General features: G+C 51.3%; 1 protein-coding gene across 2 annotated transcripts in view; it reads left to right on the top strand.

The window, feature by feature from the left end:
* RASAL3 (RAS protein activator like 3) overlaps positions 1 to 26,047 on the top strand; it is a 52,226-nt gene extending 26,179 nt beyond the window's left edge. The window contains exons 9-19 of one of the 2 annotated variants that reach the window (XM_077329988.1): positions 3,127 to 3,672; positions 3,897 to 4,041; positions 4,722 to 4,866; positions 6,051 to 6,287; positions 12,298 to 12,499; positions 14,116 to 14,219; positions 18,214 to 18,523; positions 18,850 to 18,972; positions 22,154 to 22,353; positions 23,428 to 23,503; positions 24,558 to 26,047. In XM_077329988.1, the coding sequence (XP_077186103.1) occupies positions 3,127 to 3,672; positions 3,897 to 4,041; positions 4,722 to 4,866; positions 6,051 to 6,287; positions 12,298 to 12,499; positions 14,116 to 14,219; positions 18,214 to 18,523; positions 18,850 to 18,972; positions 22,154 to 22,353; positions 23,428 to 23,503; positions 24,558 to 24,713 (2,244 nt within the window). In that variant the 3' untranslated portion in view covers positions 24,714 to 26,047. The remainder of the gene's footprint in view (positions 1 to 3,126; positions 3,673 to 3,896; positions 4,042 to 4,721; positions 4,867 to 6,050; positions 6,288 to 12,297; positions 12,500 to 14,115; positions 14,220 to 18,213; positions 18,524 to 18,849; positions 18,973 to 22,153; positions 22,354 to 23,427; positions 23,504 to 24,557) is intronic. The other variant, XM_077329989.1, reaches the window with a different exon arrangement.
* The last annotated feature ends 1,840 nt before the right edge of the window (positions 26,048 to 27,887 follow it).

The following is a 27,887-nucleotide window of genomic DNA, read 5'->3' as shown; positions in this document are numbered from 1 at the left end:
GCCACTCAGGAAACTCTCCCGTACTCAGGGAGGAGTTGATGATGTCTCTGAGCTGGCCCCCTATCTTCTGGCCACCTCCCTTGAGGAGCCAAGAAGGACAGAGGTCAAGGGGGCAGGTGGTCGCCCTGACCGAACCTAGCAACTTTTCCACTTCAGAAGAAGAGAGCCGCCTGAAGCCATCAAGCCAATGGCGGCCAACAGGTCTCCAGTTCATTCACTGTATTAATTGTGGCGGGAAGGTCGCGGCGGAGTGACAATACTTTATCCACAAAATAGCTTGCAAATGCCTCGCAGACGATTTCCAATTGTCTAGTGCTTTGGCGCCCCTCAAGGGCGGTGAGTGATCTAACTACCCTGAATAGTTGGGCCGGGTGAGAGCTTGCGGACGCGATTTCCGTGGCAAAAAACTCATAAGCGTGCGATAAGATGTTCTTGTAGCCTCGTCACGAGTCTTCCGCCACACTCGCTCCAGTCGTCTCATTTCCCTTTTCTTCTCCTGGAGTCCCCCCGTGTACCAGGGGGCCCATTTGAGTCAAGGGCAGAGAGGATGTTTAGGGGTGATCTCATCTATGGCAGCCATCAGGCAGGACTGCCAGTCCCCCACCATGGCCGCAAGTGAGTCGCCAGGAGGCATTGGGTCCCGCAGAGCATTCTGGAAACCGAGCGGATCCACGAGTCTCTGTGGGCAGGCAGAAATACGCCCGTCGCCCAACTGGGGAGGGGGTGGTATCTCGATCCGGGCCCGCAGGGCATAGTGACCATGGCACAGCCAAAGCTGTATCCAGATCCACCTCTATCCCGGCGCCAAAAATCAAGTTGAGCGTGTGGATGGGTTGGCCACCACTTCGCAACTAACAACAACAACACCTTCCCTTTGCTGGTTGCCTGCTGGTTGCTCTCCCTTAAAGGTAAAGGTCAAGGTATCCCCTGTGCAAACACCAAGTCATGTCTGGCCCTTGGGGTGACGCCCTCCAGCGTTTTCATGGCAGACTCAATACAGGGTGGCCTTGCCATTGCCTTCCCCAGTCATAACAACAACACCTTCCCTTTGCGGGTTGCCTGCTGGTTGCTCTCCCTTGGCTAGAGCTAAGTAGGCTGGGGAATCCTCTTGATGTGATTCCCAACTCGTGCTTTAAAGTGGAGGATGTAGCCAGCTGGTTACTGCCCAGACACTGGATGTTTGCAACATGATGTGGAGGGGCTGGAATGGCCTGTGTGGCCCCTTCCCCCTCTGGGATTCCATGAGTCTAGTTCAGCCATGGTGTCATGCGCCATGCCGATCTTTCCTGGGCTCTCCTAGGCTGGAGCTGGGTGCCTCCACTCCGCCCATCCCCTCTGGTTCCCGTTGTGCTTTACCTTGGAGGCACTGCTTTGGCTAGGCTCTGTGAACTGCAAATGCTATTTGAATGGCCTGGCTATGGGCCGTAAGCATCAGACAGCTGTGGTCATTTAAGAGCCGAAAGCAGGCTGCTAGTCTCCAAGTTTCTTTATTGATCAGATGGTTCCAACTGTGGGTCCCAACGTTACTGCGTGGTAGTGGGAGTGCGGGTCTGAGTAGATATAAACCTCACTCCTTTCCAAAAATGCCATCTTTGCCAATTATCCAGTTCAGTGAATTCCTTCTGTTGATACATGTTCCAGCGAAGAGCCTCCTGCTATGGTTTTCCTGCTTTGGACTCTGCTATGTTGGTTCTGAGGGTCCGAAGACTAGTTGCATTTTGTGGGTTGTGACAGGTTGAATCCACGGCCTAAGGAGGGGGGGGGGAGCTGTCTTCAAGCAGGAGCTTCAATCTGTCTTCTCAGGAGCTGAACAGATCCTTCTCCTGGATTCTTGAGGCTGATCCTGCATTGAGAAGGGGGTGGGACTAGATGGCCTGTATGGCCCCTTCCTACTCTAGGGAGACCTTCCACTGGGCTCTTGAGCCTCCCTCCCATAAAAATTATTTCCTGAACCATCCAACCACAAGGCTATCAGTACGTTGTGGTTCTCAATAATGTTCTGCTGTTCCTCCATGGTGTTCTATTGTTATTTACTGCTTACTGTTACCATCACTAATAGCTATTCATCATAGAAGAATCATAGAATCATAGAGTTGGAAGGGGCCATACAGGCCATCTAGTCCAACCCCCTGCTCAACGCAGGATCAGCCCTAAGCATCCTAAAGCATCCAAGAAAAGTGTGTATCCAACCTTTGCTTGAAGACTGCCAGTGAGGGGGAGCTCATCACCTCCTTAGGCAGCCTATTCCACTGCTGAACTAGACTCCTAGAATCCTAGAGTGGGAAGGGGCCATAGAGGCCATCTAGTCCAACCCCCTGCTCAACGCAGGATCAGCCCTAAGCATCCTAAAGCACCCAAGAAAAGTGTGTATCCAACCTTTGCTTGAAGACTGCCAGTGAGGGGGAGCTCATCACCTCCTTAGGCAGCCTATTCATCTTTCTGTACTGTTCCCGTTCTGCTTTGTTTTTATACAAACTGCCCTGAGCCTCAGGGGAGGGTGGTATATAAATGTAATAATAAATAAATTTAACCCTGTAGCTTGGCTATTCGAGCAATGTGATGGCTTCAGAGATACCCCAGAGGTCTCCTTTCCTGCAGTGGCCTTCCTGTGCTTAGGCCTAGGCTTTTCCTTCTCCTTGACTTACCTTCTTTGTGTATCCATGCCTTGACTTAGCTCGCTTGCCCCGAATCCCTTCAAGAGTCTCTTGCCTTTCTGTTCTCACCTCTCTCTCCACTGACCTCTCTGGATGTTCTCCTCTTGCACCTTGGGCCGGTTTTTGCCTCCCTGTGCTCACCCTGCCTTAATGCTGTGGGTGACAAGAGCCCTCATTAACCCAGCTTTGCATAGTTTCTTGTCCTCAACACTTGTCGTTCCTCAACACTTGTCCCCATACTTAGCCTTACTTACTTACTTATTTATTATATTTGTATGCCATCACTCCCAGCACAAGCTGGCTTGTGGTGGTTCACAACAAGACAAATCGATACAATAAAACAAAAAACTCCATTCCGATCCCAGTCCCCCTCAATCCCAACCACTCCCCCCCCCCATCCCCCAGGCTACCTCGCCCTCACTGGCTTTAGGGCGATGGTGTAATGGCTCTTCTCCTTGCGCTGTTCCCCCAGGACAACTGTGAGCGGACGGAACACATGCTGAGCCTTTGGGTCCACGAAGCCCGGGACCTGGCTCCGCAGAGGTACTGCTTCTGTGAGCTGCGCCTGGACGGGGCCCTCTACGCTCGCACTGCAGCCAAGCAAACCAGTGCTGCCGGGGCTGCCTTCTGGGGTGAGCTCTTTGACCTGCGGTCTCTGCCAGCAGCTCTGCAGCTGCAAGCCTGCCTAGTGCAGGAGGAGGCAGGCCAGAGGCACCAGGACGGCCTCCTCCTCGCCAGTGTGGCCATCCCCCTCCGGGACTTGGCTGCCGTGCGCCAGCCGCTGGAGAAGTGGTACCCTATGGGCAAGGGCAAGGCCAGGCCGCCCATGCTCCGTCTCCGAGGGCGCTACTGCAGCATCCGCGTTCTGCCCATTGTGCGATACAAGGAGTTTGCCGAGTACCTGACCTTCCACTATCGAGAGCTATGTGCCGCCTTGGAGGACCCCCTCAGTGCAAGGGACAAGGAGGAGCTGGCGGGCGCCCTGGTGCGCATCCTGCAGAGCACCGGCAAAGCCAAGGTACCTCTTTGTTTGAAATGGCCCAGGCTGAGAGGAAAAGGGCTGGGAGGCAACTGTTGTCGGGCTTTGGGCAGGTCTCGTCCAAAAGTAGAATCAGAGCAGCTTAGAGACGAGAGTGTTGGAAGGATGTCCTCTAGCTAAGCCCCGTCCCCAGAGTGGGACGGGGGAGAAAGTGCGAAGATGGGCGAGTGGCCTGCTGGCCCTTTTCCTCTGTGGCCCTGCAGGCCTTCCTCATCGACTTGGGCATCGCAGAACTGGACCGTTTCGATGAACGGGAAGCATTGATTTTCCGTGAGAACACGCTTGCCACAAAGGCCATTGAGGAATACATGAAGCTGGTGGGAGGGCCGTACCTGCTGGCCACACTGAGTAAGTGGAGGGAGCCCCGGGAGGGGGGTGGCTGGGGGTGCATTGGCAGGATGCAGTCACTGGGTTTTCCTTCCTTGGCAGGGAGGTACCCCTGTGGCTGGAGGGGAAACGACCCCTCCCCCCAAAATCCCTTCAGCCTGGGCGCCACTTGGGCCCTTTGTCAAGCCATGCGAACATGTGCAATTTCTGCCACTGGAACCAGGGAGGGCTCAAGAAAGACTCCTTAAGAGAAGCTGGATGTCTCTGGTGTTCAGAGCATCTTCACTGACTGTCCCTGCTGAGATCTCTCCACACTCCTAACCTCTACACCAAACAGCTGGTGTCCATCCATTCCTCAGGCTCTCCCATTTAAAAAGGCGAAGGAGCTACATGAGTCCCTGTGTGGTCTCACAGATGCCTCTGTGGAGCTGGAAATCTCATTGGCTTTTTCATTACAGAAGCTGATGTTAGAATCACAGAACCATAGAGTTGGAAGGGGCCTCCAGAGTCATCTAGTCCACCCCCCTGCACTATGCAGCACCCTCACAACTACCTGCCCACCCAATTGCATGCCCAAGTGATTCCCCCCCCTACAAATCTCTAGAATCCAGCCTGGCCTGTTATCGTCCGCATGCGTCTCAGGCATATCTACAGCCGTAGCCGTCGCCTGGCTAGATCTGAAAGATGTGGTTTTATTGCAGGAGACATTGTGGCCCCCCTGTATTCTTTGAAGAACAGCTGTGAAGTGGACCCCAGCAAGAGTGCCCCCTGTGAGCTGGATCATAGCCGCAGCAACCTGTGGCGGCTCTGCAAAGAGGTCTTCCAAAGGATTGATGCGTCCACCCAGTGAGTGGGCGGGGGCAGAAAGGCCACTGGGAGAGGGGCACGTGGGGCATTCCTTTCTGCTTTCCTTTGTCATTTGTGGACTTATAGGCCAGAAAGCTGCAGTTTAGGAGCCAAGCCCCTCTCTGGGGCCCCGGGCAAAGATTCCCCCTGGCCCCCACACTCATAGAATCATAGAATCACAGAATAATAGAGTTGGAAGGGGCCATGCAGGCCATCTAGTCCAACTCCCTGCTGAACGCAGGATCAGCCCTAAGCATCCTAAAGCAAAAGACCCAATCAAAAGTCATGTGAAAACAAATGTCTCGTTTCACATTTCTCCTTTGCTCCTCCTCCTGTGCATTTGCCCCCTCCTTTTATCTTTGCAACTACTGTCTCCTAATTGAGAGGGTGGCTGTCCCCGGGCTCCCCTTCCCTCCTCCTCTGTAAAGGGGCCCCTGGACTAGCAGGACAGCATTACCATGCTTGGCTCCTCTGGGCTCCGATAGCACTGTTCTCCTTCTTGGCAGCCCTTTGGGTTCCTCAAGCAGGGAGCCCGCAGGCCCTTCAATCGGGCTTCAGCAATGCTCCCTTGGGCCAAGACAGACCAGAGTGGGTGGCCATGTCAGTATGTCTGGAGCAGCAGACGAGTTCAGGAGCGCTTTCACGACATACGCTACTCCCCTATCCTTTCCTCTTCACCTCTTAATAATTGGGGGAGGGATGGGATTTTTAGCCGCCATGTTAGTAGAGTGATGTTTTAATGGGAATTTTAATGGGATTAGTTGTTGTGACCCGCTTCGAGCCTATCGGGAGAGGCAGGAAATAAATCTAATAATAATAATAATAATAATAATAATAATAATAATAATAATAATAATAATAATAATAATAATACACCATGTGCAGCAGGAGCTCTCAGATGCCAGGGTACGGAGGTTTCTCTGCAGCAGTGTTTGGCCTCAGTCTTCTGGGACTCAGCCAAGTGTCATCCCTCCAAGTCCCTGACAGGGGGTGGGGGTTCCAAGAGACATAGAAGTTTGGAGACAGCTCACTCTTTCCAAAACAGGGCTCACTAGCGTATGCCATGGGAGTTCACCGGAGCCCTTTTGGGCTGCAAAATCTGCGTTCCAGATTGGGACAAGCTTGTGTCCAGCCCATTCCAACTCCCTCTGCTGAGTCCGTCATCCCCGTCTCTTCTTCTGCAGCTCTTTTCCAGTGGAGCTGATCGAGGTGTTCACTGCCTGGCAGGAGGAATGCCAGGTGAGGGGCAAGCCCAGCATTGGCCGGCGGCTCATCTCAGCGTCCCTTTTCTTGCGCTTCCTGTGCCCAGCTATCATGTCGCCCAGTCTGTTTGGCCTCACACAGGAGTACCCAGACGATGCCACTTCTCGCACCCTCATCCTGGTGGCCAAGGTCATCCAGAACCTGGCCAATTTCACCAAGTAAGTGACTCAGGGCCTGGCTGTGCCCAGGAGAAGGCCTGGCAGTGTGCCCATCCAGTCTGGTCTCCGAGTCAGAGGTGCTTCCTGGAAATTAGTAAATATGCAATCTGGGTGGGATTTTGCATGCATTCATTTTATATAGGTTTAGTATTGGGCAGAAGGTGTTTAAGATCTTTCAGAATGAGCAAAAAGGAAACCATACATGTGACTGCTTTAAATACTATATTGAGTTTTCCAGAATTGTCACATTCCATTCGAGTGGGAACTCCAAAACAAAGACACACGCGGGGATCATCTGAGGTTTGCTTTATGGGTAAAGGGGATTACCTACCACCCTCCCCATTAGATATGGATTTTTTTCTTGCTCATAGAACTGCTGGGTAGAAAGACTCTTTCTTTCTCTTTCTTAGTTGGTTGGTATTCTGCTGTTCCCAGCACAGCTGGATTTCTGAGGCCAACGACATATTAATAATGAGCCACAAACAGGGTGACTTTAGCAGCTACCAAGCTGAGTCTCTGTACACTTTCTAAAAACAGGGAAGGGGTGGAGAGTTTGTTCAGGAGACAAGGACTTTACCCTTTTCTCATCTTTATTCTCAGAAAAGCTCTCTGGAGACAGAATACTCTGAGGATGTAGCAGGAGTCCGGGGAGGTCAGGGGCTCCCCGGGCAACTCCAAAGTAGAGCTCCACCTGTGACTTTTAGTCCAAGCCAAGAGTGGAACTCTTTGTTCACCATTCTGTTCCCTCCCTCTTGTGGAAAACCCCTCCCCACATTTCACACAGGAGGAGGGAGGCATTCCCTTGCCCAAACTAGACCTAAATGCTGCCTCTTTGGCAGAATTAAAGCCATGAGCTAGCCACTAGAAATCACATCATGAGATGGTAAGTGAAAGTTCACTTCTCACAGGACAACAAAATATGAGTCCAATGAGCCACCTTTAAGACCAACAGAGATTTATTCAAGGCGTGAGCATGCACACTTCCTCAGACAATGGAACAGGGATCATAAGAGTACAGATATAAGGAGAAAATAAATTAGTAGCAAATTAGTAAACAGCATCATAAGGTCCAAAATATGATGTATGATAATTCTTTGCTAGAAAAGCAAATCAGTACTTTGGGTTCAATTGTCATTCACAAAAACATTGGGGCAATAAATATGTCAAGTTTAGTAATTAATGGAAGACACTCTCCCAGTTGTGAAAATAAGTAATTAAAAGGGACTTGTTGTTAGCTCCATCCATCTCCACCCAAGCATGAAGGCATGTGACAAGTGACAAGCTGTGCTGAGTTTGTTAACCTGGCCTGAGTACAATAAAATCAGAGTCCACGCACTCTGAGTACTTGCACTCGAAAGCTCACACACGGAATACATCTTTGTTGGTCTTAAAGGTGCTACTGGACTCTGATTGTATTGTGCTACTTCAGACCAACATGGCTACTCATTTGAATCCGGCCTGAGTACAGAGTGTTAGATTCTAAAAATCATTGCATACATAACTATCTCATTGTCCCAAATAAAATAAAAAGAAGAGGGGATTGTAAGGAATGTGGATATAAGAGTTGAATGAGATTACATAGTGAGATATGTAATGAGATATGTAGTGAGATAAAAAATCTATGTCCTTGTTGAGTCCAGAGTAGGCCATTGTTTTGAGTATTGTAATAACTTGCATTTCTGAAATCTCCCTTTCTAGTCTGTTCTTGAAGTTTCTTTGCAACAAAACAGCTACTTTGAGGTCCCTTATTGAATGTCCTGAAGTGTTTCCCTGCAGGTTTCTCAGTCCTGTGATTTTTGATGTCAGACTTCTGTCCTTTTATAATCTTTATAACAGTGATAATACAATAGTAACAGTAGGTAACATAGCGGAACAGTAAACAATGGGGATACATTTAAGTCAACTAGCACAGTGGCCCCCAAACTCTTCCCGGTTGCAGATCACTAGGAGGGGTATGGGGAGAGGGCAGCCCCGCGCATGCGCAGCAGCCCCACGCAAACGCGGCAACCCCGCGCAAATGCAGCAGCCCCGTGCAAACACGCATGGACGCAAACGTGCATGTGCGGCAGCTCCACGCATGTGCATTTGCGCTGCCAGCATGCCGGCGGCCGCGCCTCCCTCTTACCCCCCTCCCGCAGCGAGAAGCTCAATGGGCTGCAAGCTGCTTTGGCGGCTGATTTGCTCACGGCCTGGCGAGCTTCTTGCTCCAGGGGGAGTGGGAGAGGGAGGCAGGGCCCTTGCAGCCCGCTGCCAAGGATTTCACGGCCCAGCAGCGGGCTGCAGCCCAGGGATTGATGACCCCCGAACTAGCACATCCTGATGACTCTATGGGTTGGACAGATAGGCAGTGGTCACCGTAGGAGGGAGGCTCAGGGACCAATGGGAAGTGGTTGGTTCAGGTCTACCTCAACCAAATGCCTGGTGGAGGAGCTCCCTTTGGCAGTAACTGTTCAGTTTCTGTCAGTGCCTTGATCTCCTCCAGGAGCTTGTTCCTCCAGGTGGGGGCCAGGATATAAAAAGCTCTGGCCCTGGTTGAGGTTGAACAAACTCCTCTGGGGCCAGGAATCAACAGGTAGTTTGAGGTAGTGGAGCGGAAGGCTCTTTGAGGGGTGTAAGCACATCATTATCATTATCATTATCATCATTGTATTTATATCCCGCCTCCCCCCGAAGGCTTGAGGCAGCTTATATAACCCCATCCCCTAAAATCCATACAATAACAATAAAATTACAATTGGTCACAGTAGCAACAATGATGGCATAATCTTACTCGTCTAGTCTCCGCATCCTCAACTACAGGAGGGGGGTTGACACTCACTACTGCCAGTTTGTGGGGGGGGCGCCCTGATCTCCCTTACCGCCCGGCCTCAACCATAAGCCTGGCGGAAGAGCTCCGTCTTGCAGGCCCTGTGGAATGATGACAATTCCCGCAGGGCCCTCAGCTCTTCTGGGGGCTCATTCCACCAGGTTGGGGCCAGGACCGAGAAGGCCCTGGCCCTGGTCGAGGCCAGGCGGGCTTCCTTGGGGCCGGGAACGACCAATAGATTAGCCCCCGCAGAGCGTAAAGCCCTGCGGGGAATATAGGGCGAAAGGTGGTCCCTCATATATGCTGGACCTAGACCACGGATGGCCTTGAAGGTCAAAACCAAAACCTTGAACCTGATCCGGAAGGCAACCGGTAACCAGTGCAGCTGCCTCAGAACTGGCTGGATGTGAGCCCTCCGCGGTGTAGCTGTGAGGACTCTAGCAGCCGCATTTTGGACGAGTTGCAGTTTCCGGATCAAGCCCAAAGGCAGGCCAGTGTAGAGCGAGTTACGGAAGTCTAATCTGGAGGTGACCATCACATGGATCACTGTGGCCAGGTGTTTGGAGGACAGATAGGGCGCTAGTAGCCGAGCCTGGCGAAGATGGAAAAATGCCCGGCTAGCTACCTGTTTAACCTGTGCCTTGAGTGTTAGTAAGGCATCAATGGTCACCCCTAAATTCCTGGCCTGAGACGCGATATTAAGTTGCGTCCCGGCCAGAAAGGGTAAGCGCGCTTCCTGATCTGCCCCCCTACGGCCCAACCATAGGACCTCCGTCTTGGAGGGGTTGAGTTTCAGGAAAATTACATATACTGTAATTACATATATACAAGTACTGGGGGACAAACCTTTTCTTGTTCACAGACAGCCCCCCAGTCTCAAACAGCTCCTCACCCACAACAATGCAGCATCTAATGTAAACATGGACACTGGGACCAGAGCTTGCAACAAACCCAGATGCCAACTTTGCTGCCACATAATAGGATACATACCACATTCTACCAACTTGCCAATAAGAATATCCTGGGGAACCTTATCAGAAGCCTTACTGAAATCAAGGTAAACTATGTCCACAGTTTACCCTGATCCAGCAAGGTAGTCACTTTCTCGAAAAAAGAGATAAAGTTAGAATCATAGAATCATAGAGTTGGAAGGGGGTATGCAGGCAATCTAGTCCAACCCCCTGCTCAACGCAGGATCAGCCCAGAGCATCCTAAAGCATCCAAGAAAAGTGTGTATCCAACCTTTGCTTGAAGACTGCCACTGAGGGGGAGCTCACCACCTCCTTAGGCAGCCTATACCACTGCCATGACTTGTTCTTGAGAAAGCCATGCTGACTCTCAGTAATTACACCTATCCACTCGAGCTGCTCAGAGACCGAATGTTTGATGATTTATTCTAAGATTTTGCCAGCTATAGATGTCAGTCTGACGGGTCGGTAGTTACCCGGATCCTCTTTTTTCCCCTTCTTGAAGATGGAGGCAACATTTGCTCACCTCCTGGCAATCCTTTTGGCAGCCCCCACCTTAGAATCATAGAATAATAGAGTTGGAAGGGACCTCCTGGGTCATCTAGTCCAACCCCCTGCACTATGCAGGACACTCACATCCCTATCGCTCCTCCAACGTCACCTGCCACCCCCTTGAACCTTCACAGAATCAGCCTCTCCATCAGATGGCTATCCAGCCTCTGTGTAAAAATCTCCAAAGATGGAAAACCCACCACCTCCCGAGGAAGTCTGTTCCACTGAAAAACCGCTCTGTCAGGAACATATTCCGGATGTTTAGATGGAATTTCTTTTGAATGCATTTCATCCCATTCGTTCTGGTCTGTCCCTGCGGGGCAAGAGAGAACAATTTTGCTCCAACTTCTATGTGGCACCCTTTTAAATACTTGTTATCAGATCCCCTCTCAGTCGTCTCCTCTCTAGGCTAAACAGCTCCCCAAACCTTTCTCTGGCTGCAGAGGAAAGGACACATAGTAATGGGTTTAAACTACAAGTACAACGATATAGGCTAGATATCAGAAAAAAATTTGCAGTCAGAGTAGTTCAGCAGTGGAATAGGCTGCCTAAGGAGGTGGTGAGCTCCCCATCACTGGCAGTCTTCAAGCAAAGGTTGGATACACACTTTTCTTGGATGCTTTGGGCTGATCCTGTGTTGAGCAGGGGGTTGGACTAGATGGCCTGTATGGCCCCTTCCAACTCTATGATTCATACGTGTTGGTCTCCAAACCCCTCACCATCTTTGTTGCCCTCCTCTGGACATGTTCTAGTTTGTCAACATCCCTCTTCAATTGGGGTGGCCAAAACTGAACACAGGACTCCAAGTGAGGCTGAACCAGAGCAGAGAAAGTGGTACCATCACCTCCTGTGATCTGGACACGATACTCCGTTTGATACAGCCCCAAATCACATTTGCCTTCTTATCCACCGAGTCACACTGCTGACTCATGTTCAATGTATGGTCTACTAAGACTCCTAGATCCTTTTTGCACATGCTACTGCCAAGACAAGTCTCCCCCATCTTATATTGGTGCATTCGGTTTTTCCTACCTAAATGCAGAACGTTCCATTTGTCCCTATTGAACTTCATATTATTCAGTTTTGCCCACTTCTCGAGCCTATCAAGATCATCCTGTATTCTGTTGCTGTCTTCAGTTGTGCTTGCTACCCCCACCCAGTTTGCTACCCCTTCTCTGCCTTTCCCCTGCTTCTTTCTTCCCACTCAACAACCAGCCTTTCTTTTATACCCCCCCACCCAATATTTATTATTTATTTACTAGATCTGCACCCACCTTTTGCCCCTAGGGGGATCCAAAGGTAGATGGCCCAAAGAAAGAAGGAAACCAAGGTCACCTTCTAAATCTTCCTTGGTACATCCTCAAACGGCCAAATATGTGTGGTTAAAGAAAGATGTTTCCTCCTGTCCCCTTTTGCACAAAAATCTCTCCAAGAATCATGTTTTGAAAGCTCTGCTTTGGTCAACTCTACCATGACTTTGGGAGCCAGGCTCCTCACTCACAAAGGGCTGCTTCTGTTTCTTATTGGCCCTGGTTAGTGTTCACCTGTTTCAAATATATTTGACATGATCTGCATTGAAAAAGTCTGTGTGGAGCTCTCACCCATCAACAAATCCTGTAACCCCTCCCTTGAGCAGAAGCTGAGCCCCTCATGAGCAGAAGCTGAGCCCCTCTATTACCTGCAGGTTTGGGGAGAAGGAGGCCTACATGACCTTCATGAATGACTTCCTGGAGAGCAACTCAGATGCCATGACGGCATTCCTCAACCGAGTCTCGAGTCCTGGCAATGCCATTCCCTCTGAGGACAACGGGGATGCCATTGATCTTGCCCTGGAGTTGTCCATCCTTCATTCTCTGCTCTGCGACATCTTCTCCAGCCTGGAAGAGGTACTTGTCTCAGGGTGTGTCCTCCCCATCAGACGGACTGGCCTGCCAAAAACCCTAGAAACTCCCGGGACCGGCCAGGGCTAGGGTACAAAACAGATCCCAGGAGCAGCCCACAGGGGTGCCCATCCAGTCACAGCACAGAGAGACAATTTTCAGAAATGCTGGCGCTGTCGGCTGGGGGAGGGGGGGGAGGGTCCCCTCCGAGAAAAAGTTAGAATATATGCAATACTTTCCTTCCGAATTAAAATTTAGAATATTGTTCTAAAATTGTTTATATTCGCATAATGTAATATTTGGCATAATTATGGAATTTAGAAGTCTATAAGTATCTTTACAAGGCAAACTTTACTCATACCAAAGGAAGAAAAAACATTCATAGGATTTTTCCAGTTCTCCTCCAAACCCTCAACTTTTTCATCAGAAAACTGAATACATTTCCTTAGAATATTATGGATCTTTATATAGCTATATCAGGTGTTTTTTTTTTTAAATCTCTGGGAGCAAGGGGGAAAAGCAGATTTGTTTCACATTTTCAGAGTTTAATCTTTTGGATCTTTGGGGCCATTTCGCACGGCTTCAAAATAGCACAATGGTTGCTAATTGAAAACGCTACTAATTTGCCTTAACGCACGACGTCGCAGACAATCTGCAACACTCCTGAAACCAATCAGCAAAAAGCGCTTCGTTGTAGCGCTTTCAGGGGAATCCAGAAAAGTGGATTCACCCTCCGGATAGCGATACACTCCTGCAACCAATCTGCAACACTAGCGCTAAAGACCTGTGCGTTACCATTGTTGCGGGTTCTTCAAAGTCCCTCCCCCTGAGCCTGTCCTCCAAACTTCCGGCGAAGCGATCACCATTTTTTTTTCTCCGAGCGAGCGGGGATAAACGCACCAGCGAGCCTCTTTCTGTTTAGAGGCTTCCCTGGCTTCAGTCCTTCACCTTTAGTCACTAAGCACAAACCACATAAAAGCCCTTTATTTTTTACACATTAATTCAGCCGAAAATCGGGCCCGTGAGAGGGGGGGGGGATTTTTTTTTTATCACTCGAGGCAGCGTGCCAACGATCATACAATCAAACGACAGCTCACATTAGGCAGCTGGATGGGTCTCTCCGTTGCAACGAATCTACCTAGATTCGTTGCTATGGGTCTGTTTTTTTTTTTAAAAAACCTTTCTTAAAGGGAAAGGGGCTGTTTGGGAGCATGCTAACGGCTGCCCATTGGCTGCTTGACGGCCAGGGGCGGGACGAGCTTGGCAATAGCGCTTCCTTTCTAGCGATTTCTGCCGAGACCGGAAGCCTGTGGGAAACGCTAAAAAACGCAACTGATTCCACTACAAAGGCAGGTATGCATAACGACGAATTCCACTATTTTAAATGGCGATTTTTCATTCCGCAAACAATTTGCAACAAAGATCCCCGTGCGAAAAGGCCCTTGGTTTCCAGTGTATCTGGCATAAAAATAGGGAGAGCAAGATGGCCGGGGTTTGCATGCAGGGGGAGAGCTGAGAGCCGGACTGTGAGCAGGCCCTCCTGATCTGAAGACTGTGTTGGTCTGGCCACGCCAGCCTCTCTGCTCCCCCCGTGGACCAATGTCTGTTCTGTTGCCTCTCAGCGGACCCGGGAGAGCCTGGAGCCCTTGCCCACCATTCTGGCTGCCATCCAGGAGGGGACCCCGGTACCTGTTTCTGTCCAACTTGGCCCCAGCAAAGACCAAAGGTAACAAACTGCTCTGGGGAGACTGGCCAGGGCTGGGGAGGGCTACTCTGAGCAGGAGAGGAGGATTGCTCACTGGGAACAGGAGTCCAGAAAGAAGGGCGGGCTCAGTCGGTGGGGTTTGGTCATGCTCAGGGTCTGCCTGGCCACTGTATCTGGCACCAGGAAGGAATTCCTTCAAATTCATTTACTGCAGAACATTTATTCCCCCCCCCTCCCCACCCGCTGGTTGATGTGGATTGTGTTGGCCTTGATACGGAGCTGGGGCCCCCTCAGCAGCCCTGGCCTTCACCCCTCCTCTGCCCATCTCCCTCTCATAGAATCATAGAATCATAGAATCATAGAATCATAGAGTTGGAAGGGGCCATACAGGCCATCTAGTCCAACCCCCTGCTCAACGCAGGATTAGCCCTAAGCATCCTAAAGCATCCAAGAAAAGTGTGTATCCAACCTTTGCTTGAAGACTTCCAGTGAGGGGGCGCTCACCACCTCCTTAGGCAGCCTATTCCACTGCTGAACGACTCTGACTGAGAAAAACTTTTTCCTGATATCTAGCCTATATCGTTGTACTTGAAGTTTAAACCCATTACTGCGTGTCCTTTCCTCTGCAGCCAGCAGAAACAGCATCCTGCCCTCCTCCAAGTGACAACCTTTCAAATACTTAAAGAGGGCTATCATGTCCCCTCTCAACCTCCTTTTCTCCAGGCTGAACATTCCCAAGTCCCTCAACCTATCTTCATAGGGCTTGGTCCCTTGGCCCCAGATCATCTTCGTCGCTCTCCTCTGTACCCTTTCAATTTTATCGATGTCCTTCTTGAAGTGAGGCCTCCAGAACTGCACACAGTACTCCAGGTGTGGTCTGACCAGTGCCGTATACAATGGGACTATGACATCTTGTGATTTTGATGTGATGCCTCTGTTGATACAGCCCAAAATGGCATTTGCCTTTTTTACCGCTGCATCACACTGCCTGCTCATGTTTAGTTTACAATCCACAAGTACCCCAAGGTCTCGTTCACACACAGTGCTACCTAGAAGCGTATCCCCCATCCAGTAGGCATGCTTTTCATTTTTCTGACCCAGATGCAGAACTTTACACTTATCTTTATTAAATTGCATCTTGTTCTCATTTGCCCATTTTTCCATTGTGTTCAGATCTCGTTGAACTCTGTCTCTATCTTCCGGAGTATTTGCCAGTCCTCCCAATTTGGTGTCATCTGCAAACTTGATGAGTAGTCCCTCCACCCCCTCATCTAGATCATTAATAAATATGTTAAAAAGTACCGGGCCGAGCACCGAACCCTGAGGTACCCCGCTACTCACCTCTCTCCAGTCTGATGAAACACCATTGACAACAACTCTTTGGGTGCGGTTCTCTAACCAATTCCCTATCCACCTAACGATCTGAAAATCCAGATTGCAGTCCTTCAACTTATCCATCAGAACATCATGGGGAACCTTGTCAAAAGCTTTACTAAAATCCAAGTAAATGACATCAACCGAATTTCCCCGATCCAGCAAACCTGTTACTTGGTCAAAAAAGGAAACCAGGTTGGTCTGGCAGGACCTGTTGGAGACAAATCCATGCTGACTTCCTTGGATCACCAAATTGTCCTCCAGATGTTTGCAGATCGCTCCCTTTAATATCTGCTCCATTATCTTCCCCACAACAGAGGTCAGACTCACTGGTCTGTAGTTTCCCGGGTTATCCTTCCTCCCTTTTTTGAAGATCGGAATAACGTTTGCTCTTTTCCAGTCCTCCGGGACATCTCCAGTCCTTAAAGAGGTTCCGAAGATGATGGACAAGGGCTGTGCAAGTTCTCTGGAAAGTTCTTTGAGTACTCTCGGGTGCATTTCATCTGGACCAGGGGATTTGAACTCATCCAGTGCAGCTAAATGCCTCTCGACCACCTCTCTATCCATGTTAACCTGCCACCCAGACACTATCCTTTGGCTACAGCCATCTCTAGATGTGCCTAAACACTTTGACCTGTGGGAAAAAACAGATGTAAAATAGGCACTAAGCCTTTCTGCTTTCTCTGCATCTTCCGTTAGAGTTTGTCCATCCGCACCCAACAGCGGGCCTATTGCCTCCTTTACTTTACGTTTGTTCCTCACGTAACTGAAAAATCTTTTCTTGTTACAATGGGCTTCCCTGGCCAATCTTAGCTCACTCTCAGCTTTGGCCTTTCTGATGATTGATCTACAGTGCCTAGTAACCTGTAGGTACTCTTCTTTAGAGCTCTGTCCTTCCCTCCATTTCCTGAACATTTTCCTTTTCTTTCTTAGTTCCTCTTGAAGTTCTCTGTTCATCCAAATAGGCTTCTTAGAGCTCCTGCAGTGTTTTCGTATTTCTGGAATAGTCATTGATTGAGCATGCAATAGCTCTTGTTTGAGTAGCGCCCACCCTTCACATGATCCCTTCCCTTCCAGCATTCTCGTCCATGGTATGACACTCATCATGTCTCTGAGTTTATTAAAGTTTGCCCTACGAAAATCCAACATCCGCGTCAGGCTACAAGCTTCCTTGGCTCCCCATCTCAAAAGGAATTCTATGAGGACATGGTCACTTCCCCCTAGGGTCCCCACCTCCTTCACCTCATCCACCAACTCTTGCCTGTTGGTCAGTATTAAGTCCAGTATGGCTGAACCTCTTGTGGGTTCATCTACCATTTGATAAATGAAATTGTCAGCCAGGCAGGTCAGAAACTTGCATGACTGAGGACGCTTCCCAGAGTTTGTTTCCCAGCACACATCTGGGAAATTGAAGTCACCCATGATGACAAGGTCCTGCCGTTTGGATATTTTCTCAAGCTGCTCACAAAGTGCAGCATCCACATCCTCTCGTTGGTCAGGCGGTCGGTAGCAGACACCAACCACCACACTGTTTGTTTTCCCCTCGCTTATTTTCACCCAGATGCTTTCCACTGTAGATATGCTCTCCTTCACTAGAATTTCCTGACAGGTAAGCCCTTTCCTCACATACAGTGCCACTCCTCCACCTCTTCGATCTATTCTGTTTTTTCTGAACAGTTCATATCCATCCACCATTACATTCCAGTCATGAGAATCATTCCACCAAGTTTCTGTGATGCCTACTAGATCATACCTTTCCATCAGCATGAGAAGTTCCAGCTCTTCCTTTTTATTGCCCATGCTTCGGGCGTTAGTATAAAGACATCTGAATCCTTTTACTTTTGGTTCCCTATGAGCTGGCCTTGCCGGTTGGGCTGCCTCCGATAGTTTTCCTTCCATACACTCCCTATGTTGATCGTCTCCTTCCCCTAGTGGCTTTAGTTTAAAGCTCTCCTGATGAATCTCCCCAGGTTCCTGCCAAACACATTCTTCCCCAGTTTCGATAAGTGCAGTCCATCAGGTGCTAGTAGGCCTTCCTCAAGAAAGCCTATCCCATGGTCCCAGAAACCAAATCTCTCCTGCCGGCACCAACTACGCAGCTCTCCTGACATCACACCCCCACATCCCAGAAGAACCTGCCCCTCTACAGATGTGGAAACATGTAGTTTTTTAAAAAGTTTAGTTGATGTATTTTGCAAAATCTGCACACATTTTATGTGCATAATTTGAGTTTATGGCTGAGAACGTCTTTCCAGAGCTAGGGAGCATGTCCTGTGACTTGGGAGGCCTCATTCAGATGACCACGCAGCCCTAAAGCTTGTCGGAGACTTCCTGTCTCCTGAGCTAACTATCTTTTCGGGCGATTGGGAAGAGAAAATGGAGGCTAGAGAGACCATCTATGCCATCCTGAACTCCCTTAGGGGAAGTCAAGGACAAAAGCTTCACGGACATTAGCAACATTTTGTAGAGTTCTGCTGTCTGCATGAGTGTGCCAGAGACCCGGGCCTCCCCCCCCTCCTTTTGGGTGGGAGAGTGTCTAGCCAGCAGGAGCAGCAGACTTGTTGAGCTATGGTGCTGTGCGCTGCTTGGTTCCTGTCTTTTCTCCACAGGGTCCCCTGGACTCCCCCTTTCTGTCTTTCAGAGAGTCAGACATCCAGAAGCCAGGATTTGTGCCTCCACGGGAGCTGGGGAAGCACAACCCTCTGATCAAGAGCCACTCCATGAACAACATTCAGAAGGCCCGGGGCAAGGAGCCCCTGGCCCCTTTGCCCCGAACCAAGGCCAGCAAAGTGCAGCGCACCCAGAGCGTTCCCACCCAGAGCAAGGCCTCCCGGCATGCGTGCAAACCAGGCAGAATGGAGCATGGGGCTAAGGGCCAGGTCAGCAGCCCCTGGCCCACTACCTCCCACCCGTATGGTGGCAGCAACAACAGCAGCAGCCAGGCCCCCGGGGTAAGATGGGCTCCCCACCCCTTCAAGCGGCTCGGTCAGTCAGTTGGTCAGTCCCCAGCAGCTTTCAGCTCTGCAGTACCCTGGGCAAGATGCAAAGCGCCCTGTGGACTCAAGGGGGCAGGGTAGACACAGTTGGGGTGTGCTTATGTTCTGAAGTTAGGGCACCTTGCCTCTCCTTTGGGGCTCCCAGAGAGGGCTTGGCAGGTGCCACTGAGGTGTACTCCAGTTTGTGGGTCACACTCAGGATGTGTTGCATCTCTCTCGTTGCTGTGACCTGGGGGGGCAGTCCCCTTAAAGCCCGGCTGATAACCTTGCCTGTGCTCTAGGAGCATCCAAAGGGACCGGCAACCGGATCCCTGCCCCGGAAGCCCACAGTTCCCTGGCTGCGACACTCGGAAGAGGCGGCAGCAACACAAGCTGGCTTCTATGCTGTGCAGCCACTGGAAGAGGTAATGGGAATCCAGCCTTCTCTCCTCCTGGTGTAACCCCTGTCCTTCGCAGCTGCACCCCCCCCCGAAGAACTAGAGAAGGGGGCACCCTGTCAATGCTCACCCAGGGGTGTGGGTGCGCGCATGTGTGTGTGGCCAGCCTCCCACTCGGGCTGCCTCAGAGGAGGTGCTGCCCTTTCCAGGTCCCACTGTCCATTTCCACCTGTTGCGCCTGCCCAAGGGACTCTGGCTACGCTGGGCCTGATGCTGAGGGGACGGCCAGGGACATTTCCCAGGCGATCTCTGAGCCATGTGGTTGCCAAGCAGGCAAGAGGGGAGGACGCCGTAAAATCGTGCAAATGGCTCAGTGGTGCAGCTTCTTCTCCCAGAGCAGCTCTGGGGAGCTCCCAGGATCAGAAGAACACGATTAGGGTGTGTTCCAGGCTGCTCTGAGCCATTGGGGAAGGGCAACATAGAAACTGTATGAATAAATATCCATGTTCATGTCTTCCCCCTGGCTGGTTTGGAATTGGGGGGTTTTAGTGAGGGGCCCATGAGCAAGTTGGAGGGGCTGTTCTCTTGAGCCCCTTGAGTCCCTCCTGGACTCTCTTGGCAAATCTCCCTTCCCCAGCCCTCTCAGTCCGTTTTCCATCAGAATTCCCAGCTAAAGGGAAATAGGAGTGGGGGAAGTCAGTAGGGATGTGGGGGGCTCTGATGGGGGAGGAGTGCATGAAAGTGACTTAATGGTGGAAGGAGCTGTGAAGTCCAGCAAGTGTCCAGGAGACCAGCGCAATGTGGAGTCTCACAGCAGCAAGAGCCACCGTGGGGCAGGACACCGAGCCAACTGTCCCTTGAGGTTAGCAGTGCAAGGCCTTCCTTGGGCCAGACTTTAGAGAACCCACCCCCTGGCCACTTGGGAGTACATCATGCAATATGGGTTTTCATTGGCTCATTGAATCATAGAATAATAGAGTTGGAAGGGACCTCCTGGGTCCTCTAGTCTAGTGGTCCCCAACCCCCGGTCCGAGGACCGGTACTGGTCCCTGGATCAGTCGGTACCGGGCTGCGGCTCCTCCTCATCTTCCTCCCCGGCTGCTGCCTTGGGGGCTGCCCTGCCACTCTACCACCGGCTGACCTTTGGTGCTCCCCCTCAGCGTGGCACTGTGCAGCTGCTGCTGGCAGCGCTCCCCAGTGGACGGCGGGTAGTCAGGGGAGCCAGCAGGAAAGCAAGTGGAGCGGGGGCTAAGGCGGTGACATCCCTTGGCAAAAGACTACCCCTCCCCCCAGGCCTCAGTAAAATTGTCAAGCGTTGACCGGTCCCCGGTGATAAAAAGGTTGGGGATCACTGCTCTAGTCCAACCCCCCGCACCATGCAGATCACTCCCAACCCTCTCGCTCATCCACTGTCACCTGCCACCCCCTTGAGCCTTCACAGAATCAGCCTCCCCATCAGATGGCTCTCCAGCCTCTGCTTAAAAATCTCTAAAGATGGAAGTCTGTTTCACTGAGACTCCCAAGGAAGACTGTTTCACTGAGAAAATGCCCTAACTGTTAGGATCTTCTTCCGGAGGTTTAGAATTTTTTTGCATTAATTTCATCCCACTGGTTCTGGTCAGTCCCTCTTGGGCAAGAGAGAAGAACTCTGCTCCATCCTCGATATGGCACCCTTTTAAATATTTGAAGATGGTTATCAGATCCCCTCTCAGTCGTCTCCTCTCCAGGCTAATCAGACCAAGCTCCCCCAACCTTTCCTCCTAGGTCTTGGTCTCCAAACCCCTTGCCATCTTTGTTGCCCTCCTCTGGACATGCTCCAGTTTGTAAACATCCCTCTTCAACTGGGGTGCCCAAAACTGAACACAGGACTCCAAGTGAGGCCGAACCAGAGCAGAGTAAAGCGGTACCATCACCTCCCGTGATCTGGACTAGGGTTGTGCGTGGCAGTGGCCGAAATGGCCGTTCCAGGCTGATGTAGCCAGCACCGCGCTTGGGGGGGGGGAGAGGAGCAGGTGCCAGTGCGTCAGTCTGCGCACACATACAGGGGTGGGGCTCTCCGCCCGTGTGTGCCAAGTTGCACACCGTCCCCTGCCCCTCCTCCCGCAGCGCAGTGCTGCCTGCATTGGCCTGGAACAGCCGATTTGGACACCACCGCACACAACCCTAGTGGACACGATACTCTGTTTTGATACAGCCCAAAATCCCACTTGCCTTTTTAGCCCCCGAGTCACACTGCTGACTCATGTTCAATGTGTGGTCTACTAAGACTCCTAGATCCTTTTCACACATGCTACTGCCTAGACAAGTCCTGCCCCATCCTATATTGGTGTGTTTGGTTTTTCCTACCTAAAAGCAGAATTTTACATTTGTCCCTATTGGATTACATTTTATTATTTTAGCCCAGTTCTCGAGCCTATCAAGATCATCCTGTATTCTGATTCTGTCTTCTGTTGTGTTTGCTACCCCTCCCAGTTTAGTATCACCTGCAAATTTAATAAGTATCCCCTCTAATCCCTCATCCAAACCATTTATCAATAGGTTGGCAAAACACAGGCCTCAGGACAAATCACTTGTCACTCAACTCCAAGAGGACGCTGAACCATTAACAAGTGCCCTCTGGGTACAATCTGTCAACCAGTTATCAATCCACCTGACAGAATTAGGATCCATACCTAATGCTGTACCCTGCTTGTACCCAGGACAATGTGATCCAGTCTCGTCAGTGGCCCACAAGCCTCCCCGCTTTTGTCTCTAAACATCAGAACAAGTGTGTGTGTGTGTGTGTGTGGGGGGGGTTGACCTGGAATGGCCTGCCACTTTTTGCCCTATGGAGATAAGCCTACAGAGACCCATTATCAGTAAAGCACAAAAGGTTGCAGCCCAAAGGCTGCTGCAGCACAGGTAGAGATGGAAACAGGCACTTCCTATTTTGTAGGAGAGGCCTTTGATACAAGTAGGTCCCTCTACCCATCAACATCAACATGTTTCCAGCAGCAGAATTGGGGCTTTCTTTTCAACAGAAAATTGCAGCCAGTTACCTGGCTCTAAGATGTTTTCACTGAGCCATCCGTGAGACCCTCAGAGCCCCCTCCTCTGCCTGGCTCTCCTTCTCCCGTTTCAGCCAGAGTGAGGGCCCGGACTCTCCAGCCCTTGCCTTGGCCGTCGGCAGCACCTACTACGGTGGCCCTCACTGTATCCCCTACTGCAGTTTCGGAGACGGATGGAAGAGATGCAGAGCAACCTGACCACAGCCAAGGAGAATCAGCAACTCTGTGATGAGCGTGTGGAGAGGCTGTCTGCCCAGCACCGAGGGCTCAGGGAAGAGCAGGAGCAGCTTCAGGAGCGAGAAGAGGCCCTCTGCAAGCAGCTGGGAGACATGGAGAGGGGCTTGGCACAGCTCAACCGCAGGTTAACTCCCCACCCCCACCCCCCAGAGCCCGTATCTCAGAGCTCCCTCAGCTGCCAGGAGCTGGGGCAGAGGGTGTCTCCTAGGCCCAGAGCAGAGCAGGCCCTGAGGAAGGAACTGGGGTTTTTTGGCCCACTTGGGCCATTGGCAGAGGCATTTCTCTTGGGACAGGGCCTCTCTGCAGTCTGGCCTGCCCAGACAGGGACACCCTGCTTAGGACACTGACAATGACGGGAGAGCCGGGCAGAAGAGAGCAGGGGAAGGAAGGAGGGAAGCCCAAAGAACTAGCCACTATCCCTCACTGGCAAAGGCAGCCCTGCCACGGTGGGAAACGAAGCAGCTGTTTTGGGGGACTGATTTTAGATGCTGTTAAAGGCATCACGTTGTCAGTAGTTTGATTTTCTTTCAGGGGGATCCTATGTCTGTGTGTGTGTGTGTGTGCACCCTTACAGCCTCTTCTCTGAAAGGTGGATTTGTATTCACCTCAGTGGAGCAAGACTGTACAGCCCTCACTGGAGTCAGATTCCCTGCAAAGGACGAGGGCATCCGAGGCAGGGACCAAACCAGATCAATGCAGGCCCTTCCTCCCGGGCGCTCCTTGGCTATTCCCCCTGCGTCTGAAATGGCAGCCTGCAGCCTGAGCTTCGTCCAGCTTCCCTCTCCCCACGACAGCCTCCTGTGTCCCCAGCCAGCAGGGATCCTTTCAGACCTTGCTGAGCTCCTGCTGAGGGGTCAGTCTCCCCTAGACTTCTTCGGGAACCTGCCTCCTTCTCGCTGCCCCAGGGCTTAACCAGAGTGCCCCTTCCAGCCTGCCCTTGGGGGGGGCGAACATGCTGGGGGGGGTGAGGGAGGCTGAGCCGGTTCCCAGCCCTGGGAAGGGCAGAGTCCAAGGTGCAGGACTGCTCAAAGGGACAGGCAAGTGCCCTGGGCTGCCAGGCCCCTACTACATCTGTAGCATGAACTCCATGTCAGGCATCCCCTTGTCCCTTGGCCAAGGGTGCAAAAGCAACTGCCCCAGGTCAGCCCCTGCGCCCCTGGCAGGGCTGAACTCTACCCTGGCTTCCCTTCTCATGCAGCCTGTCAGTTGTGGAGAGCAGCTGGAAGAAGGACCAACAGAAGCTTCTAAGCACTGAAGAGAGGGCCAAAGATCTGGTAAGAGCAGTCTGTAGGATCAGGAGAGGCAGAGCATCTAGAACCAGAGAAGCCCTAGAAATATTAAAGCCAGGGGGTGGTGAGGTGGTGGTGGGAGAAACATCAATTTGGGAAAAACTGGAACAAATGCAATGCTTGTGTTCATATTGGATTTAAACTTATGCCACAACTTTAAGAATATGAAACTGAGAGCAGCACTTGCACAGGGGTCTGAAAATACACCTCTGGTGCAGCAGCATGAGAATGGGTGGTTTTGGCAGGGAAGGGGGAAATGCCCTTTCAAAGGCTCCATGGAGGGGAGGCTCCTCCCAGCCCCCCAGGTAGCTCCAGACAGATGCTGCCTCTGCTGCTACCACATAGTTCCCGGTCTCCTTAAGAGGAAAAAGAGGCCTACATTTTGTCTGGAGTGAAGGCAGGAGGTGGGGAGGAGGACAAGCACCAGAGGAATTACACCCAGACAGCACAACTGTGGTAAATCTCCATGTGGAAGCAGCCTAAATTCTCCTTATACTGTTTCATGTTTATGGCCTTTAAAAGTGGTACTAAAATAATACCTGAATGTTCTAAAGGTAGGAGATGAAACTGTAAGCTGCTGCATTTAGAATCATAGAATCATAGAGTTGGAAGGGGCCATAGAGGCCATCTAGTCCAACCCCCTGCTCAAGGCTGGATCAGCCCAAAACATCCTAAAGCATCCAAGAAAAGTGTGTCTCCAACCTTTGCTTGAAGACTGCCAGTGAGGGGGAGCTCACCACCTCCTTAGGCAGCCTAGTCCACTGCTGAACTACTCTGACTGTGAAAAACTTTTTCCTGATATCTAGCCTATATCGTTGTACTTGTAGTTTAAACCAATTACTGCGCATCCTTTCCTTTCTTTTCCCTAAGTATATTTTCATTTATGTTGGCTAGAAAAATAGGGGGGGGGTAAACCAGAAGGGGAGGAGACACACATGCTCAAATACATGCTCCTCCTTTCAGTGGCCCCATTCTTCTCCTCCTCTTGCATTTGGCTGCCCCTTGCTGTTCATGACCCCCGCCTCTCTCTCTCTTGCAGGAGCGCCGCTTGTCCCGCATTGAGAGAGACCATGACCAACTTCTCCAGGCAGTCACTCAGATGCTGGGATACCAAGGGAAGCAATCCAGTTCACTGCAGCGACCTCTCTCAGGGCCAGCGTGGGTGAATGCGGCTGCAAATGGGAATGCGACCTAGCACCAGTCATAGAATCATAGAACCATAGAGTGGGAAGGGGCCACACAGGCCATCTAGTCCAACCCCCTGCTCTACGCAGGATCAGCCCAAAGCATCCAAGAAAAGTGTGTATCCAACCTTTGCTTGAAGACTGCCAGTGAGGGGAAGCTCACCACCTCCTTAGGCAGCCTATTCCACTGCTGAACTACTCTGACTGTGAAAATTTTTTTCCTGATATCTAGCCTATATTGTTGTACTTGAAGTTTAAACCCATTAGTGCATGTCCTCTCCTCTGCAGCCAATAGAAACTTTGGTCACTTTGGGAAAAACAACGGTGACTTTGCAGCCCCAAGCAAAAGCAAAGGAAATGCTCTATTCCCAGTTGGAAAAGGGATGTTCCCACAGACTGACCTTCCCTCCTGCAGCTCTGGGGGGCGGGGGGTGCCCTCTTACACAGGCTGCTTTATGTGAGCCTCCCTTGGCAGTCCCACCGGCAACCCGCTGCATACTCCCTAGTCTCACACCCTTGACCTCATTCCCAGCAGGACACGACCCATCAGAGGTGATCTCTCTCCCCCCCTTCTCTCTCTCTCTCTCTCTCACACACACACGAATCCATTGCTATTTCAAAAGGACACAAGTTTTTTCCTCTGGGCTGGGGTGAGAGCGGGAGGGGCAGCTAAGCCCCTGCTCACCTTCCCACTCACCTGCAGGAAGCAGGTACCTGGGGTGGAGGGAAGAAAGCTTCTTCTTCCCAGAATTCCTAGTTGAGGGGCCTCCTGTAGGAGGGGACAGAAAAGGATATATGACCCTGATCCCAGGAAGGTAGGGTCCTTGGGGGTTTTGGTCATTGGCCAGCTGAACATCGGGGAAGGAGCCTGCTCTTGGGATAAGAGGTGAGCAGTCATCTTGGACATGTGAGCAAGGCAAGGAGAGACTTTGGCACTTCTCTAAGCAAAGGGCCCTGCCCTGCACTTCACACCAGATGGGGGATGTTTAGTGGAGGGACGGAAGGAATGCGTTTCTTCAAGGTTTTTTTGCTTCTTCTGCTTAACTCTATGCTGAGCTAAAGACCTGCTTTTAAAAATCTTGTTACTTTAATATAAATTCTTTAAAAAACTGGAAGTGGTCCATGGACCTGTTGTGGTATTGCACTGTTCCATCGTTATATTATTTTATTATACTGTTATACTGTTACATTATTCTGTTATATGGTTACAACCACTGTTATTAATTACTGTATGTTTTAACGAAGACTGTTTCATGTATCGTTGATTAGTTTTAATGTAAACCGCCCTGAGCCTTCAGGGAGGGCGGTATATAAATCTAAATAAATAAAATAAAATAAAATAAAATGGTTCTCTGATCCAGTGGTCCCCAACCTTTCTGAGGTTGGGGACCGGCAGGGCATCGGGGCGCGGCCCGTGCAGGCCACGTCCACGCATCGGGCCACACTCGCGGGCCACGCCCACGCATCGGGCCACGCCCGTGCATCGGGCCGCGCCCGCATGGGCATGGCCGGCCCTGATTCCCTCTCCCCACCCTCCCGCAGTAAGAAGCTTCCCGGGCCGCAAGCTTGCGGCCTGGGAAGTTTTTTACTGCGGGGGGGGAGAGGGAGCCGCGGCCCGGCGCCATGGCCTTCGCGGCCCGGCACCAGGCCGCGGCCCGCAGGTTGGGGACCACTGCTCTGATCCACGTAGTGCTCCCCTGCCTCGGAAACTAACCCAGTGCAACGAAGGGACCAAGAGGCCACATTGTGCTGCTTGGCATTCCACTGGTCACACAGCCTGTGTGGTCCCAGCCTAGCAAAGAGATTCTGTCCTTCCAGCCATGCTCTTGCCGCCTGGCTACACCTTCCTGTCTGGAAATTGTGAGCACCTTCTCAGGCTAGGCTGCTCACATCAGGGAACCGAGACTCTGCCTTCCTCAGAAGGGGCTCCATATCGAGCATTTACCTTGTTCCTTGGGACATACATACCTGAAAAAAGCAGGAAGAGCCTTGACCCATGCACCTGACACCTACACCAAGAGAGCCAGCTTGGTGCAGTGGCTAGGAGCGTGGACTTCTAACCGGGTGAGCTGGGTTTGATTCCCTGCTCCTCCGCCACATGCAGCCAGCTGGGTGACCTTGGGCTTGCCACAGTACTGATAAAGGTTTTCTGACTGAGCAGGAATATCAGGGCTCTCTCAGCCTCACCTACCCCACAGGGTGTCTGTTATGGGGAGAAGAAAGGGAAGGCGATGGGAAGCCACTTCGAGACTCATTTGGGTAGAGAAAAGCAGCATATAGGTACCAACTCTTCTTCTTCCTCTTCAGTAATCTCAGGGCTCTCTCAGCCTCTCCCCCCTCACAGGGTGTCTGTTATGAGGAGAGGAAGGAAAGGCTATTGGAAGCCGCTTTGAGATCAGGTAGAGAAAAGTGGCATGTAAGAACCTGCTCTTCTTCTTCTTCTACACAGCATGTACTGTTTTCTTTTCAAGCATGCCTTGCCAATGAGGTGAAGGTCAACCGCTGACACAGGCACTGAGAGCTGTATATCATACCCCTCATATCATCAGAGGGTATGTCTGCTCCAGGCACCCCTAGGCCACCCAGTTCCTGACGGGGCTGTCCTGTCCCTCCCTTCAGTGGCCTGTGGGTCTCCACCAGGTCATACTGCCAGGACTCCAGAGTCTGCCTTCAGCCCATCAGGGAGGGGCTCCTGACAGTGGTTTCCTTGGCCTACAGGAGGTATCCCCCCCCCAAAGGGACTCTGTGATCTTAATAAGGCTAGGTCCAACCCCAAACTAAGCCAATCTTCTGTAATAATAAAGCCATAGGTTGTCTCGTTCCTTTCTCCTAAAATGTGGGAGGTGTCCAGCTCATGGACCCATCATGTTTTGTTTGTGCATATCAATGTCCTGGGATGCAGCCTCTCTGCATCCCAGGACATCAGAACACACTCTGGAAGACTTATCAGGTGTTCAGAATACATCTGGTAAACTGGGCCTCAGATACACAGCACTCCCAATCCATGAAACTTTGCAAAGTGCTTCTGTGGATCTCCAAGGACTGAGCCACACGCTCTACAGCTGTTCCTCCTGACAATCCACTGGCCAAGCAGGCAGTGGGAGCTCCTCCCCACGGACGTGGGACCCTGGAAAACTGCAGACAGGGAAAAGAGGGTGGTTATCCAGGACTGCAACAGCCTGGAG

The sequence above is a fragment of the Paroedura picta genome, chromosome 3, assembly GCF_049243985.1.
Source record: "Paroedura picta isolate Pp20150507F chromosome 3, Ppicta_v3.0, whole genome shotgun sequence".
Classification (NCBI taxonomy): Eukaryota; Metazoa; Chordata; class Lepidosauria; order Squamata; family Gekkonidae; genus Paroedura; species Paroedura picta.
The sequence above is the reverse complement of the archived record's forward strand: the minus strand, read 5'-3'. Positions and strand labels throughout refer to the sequence as shown.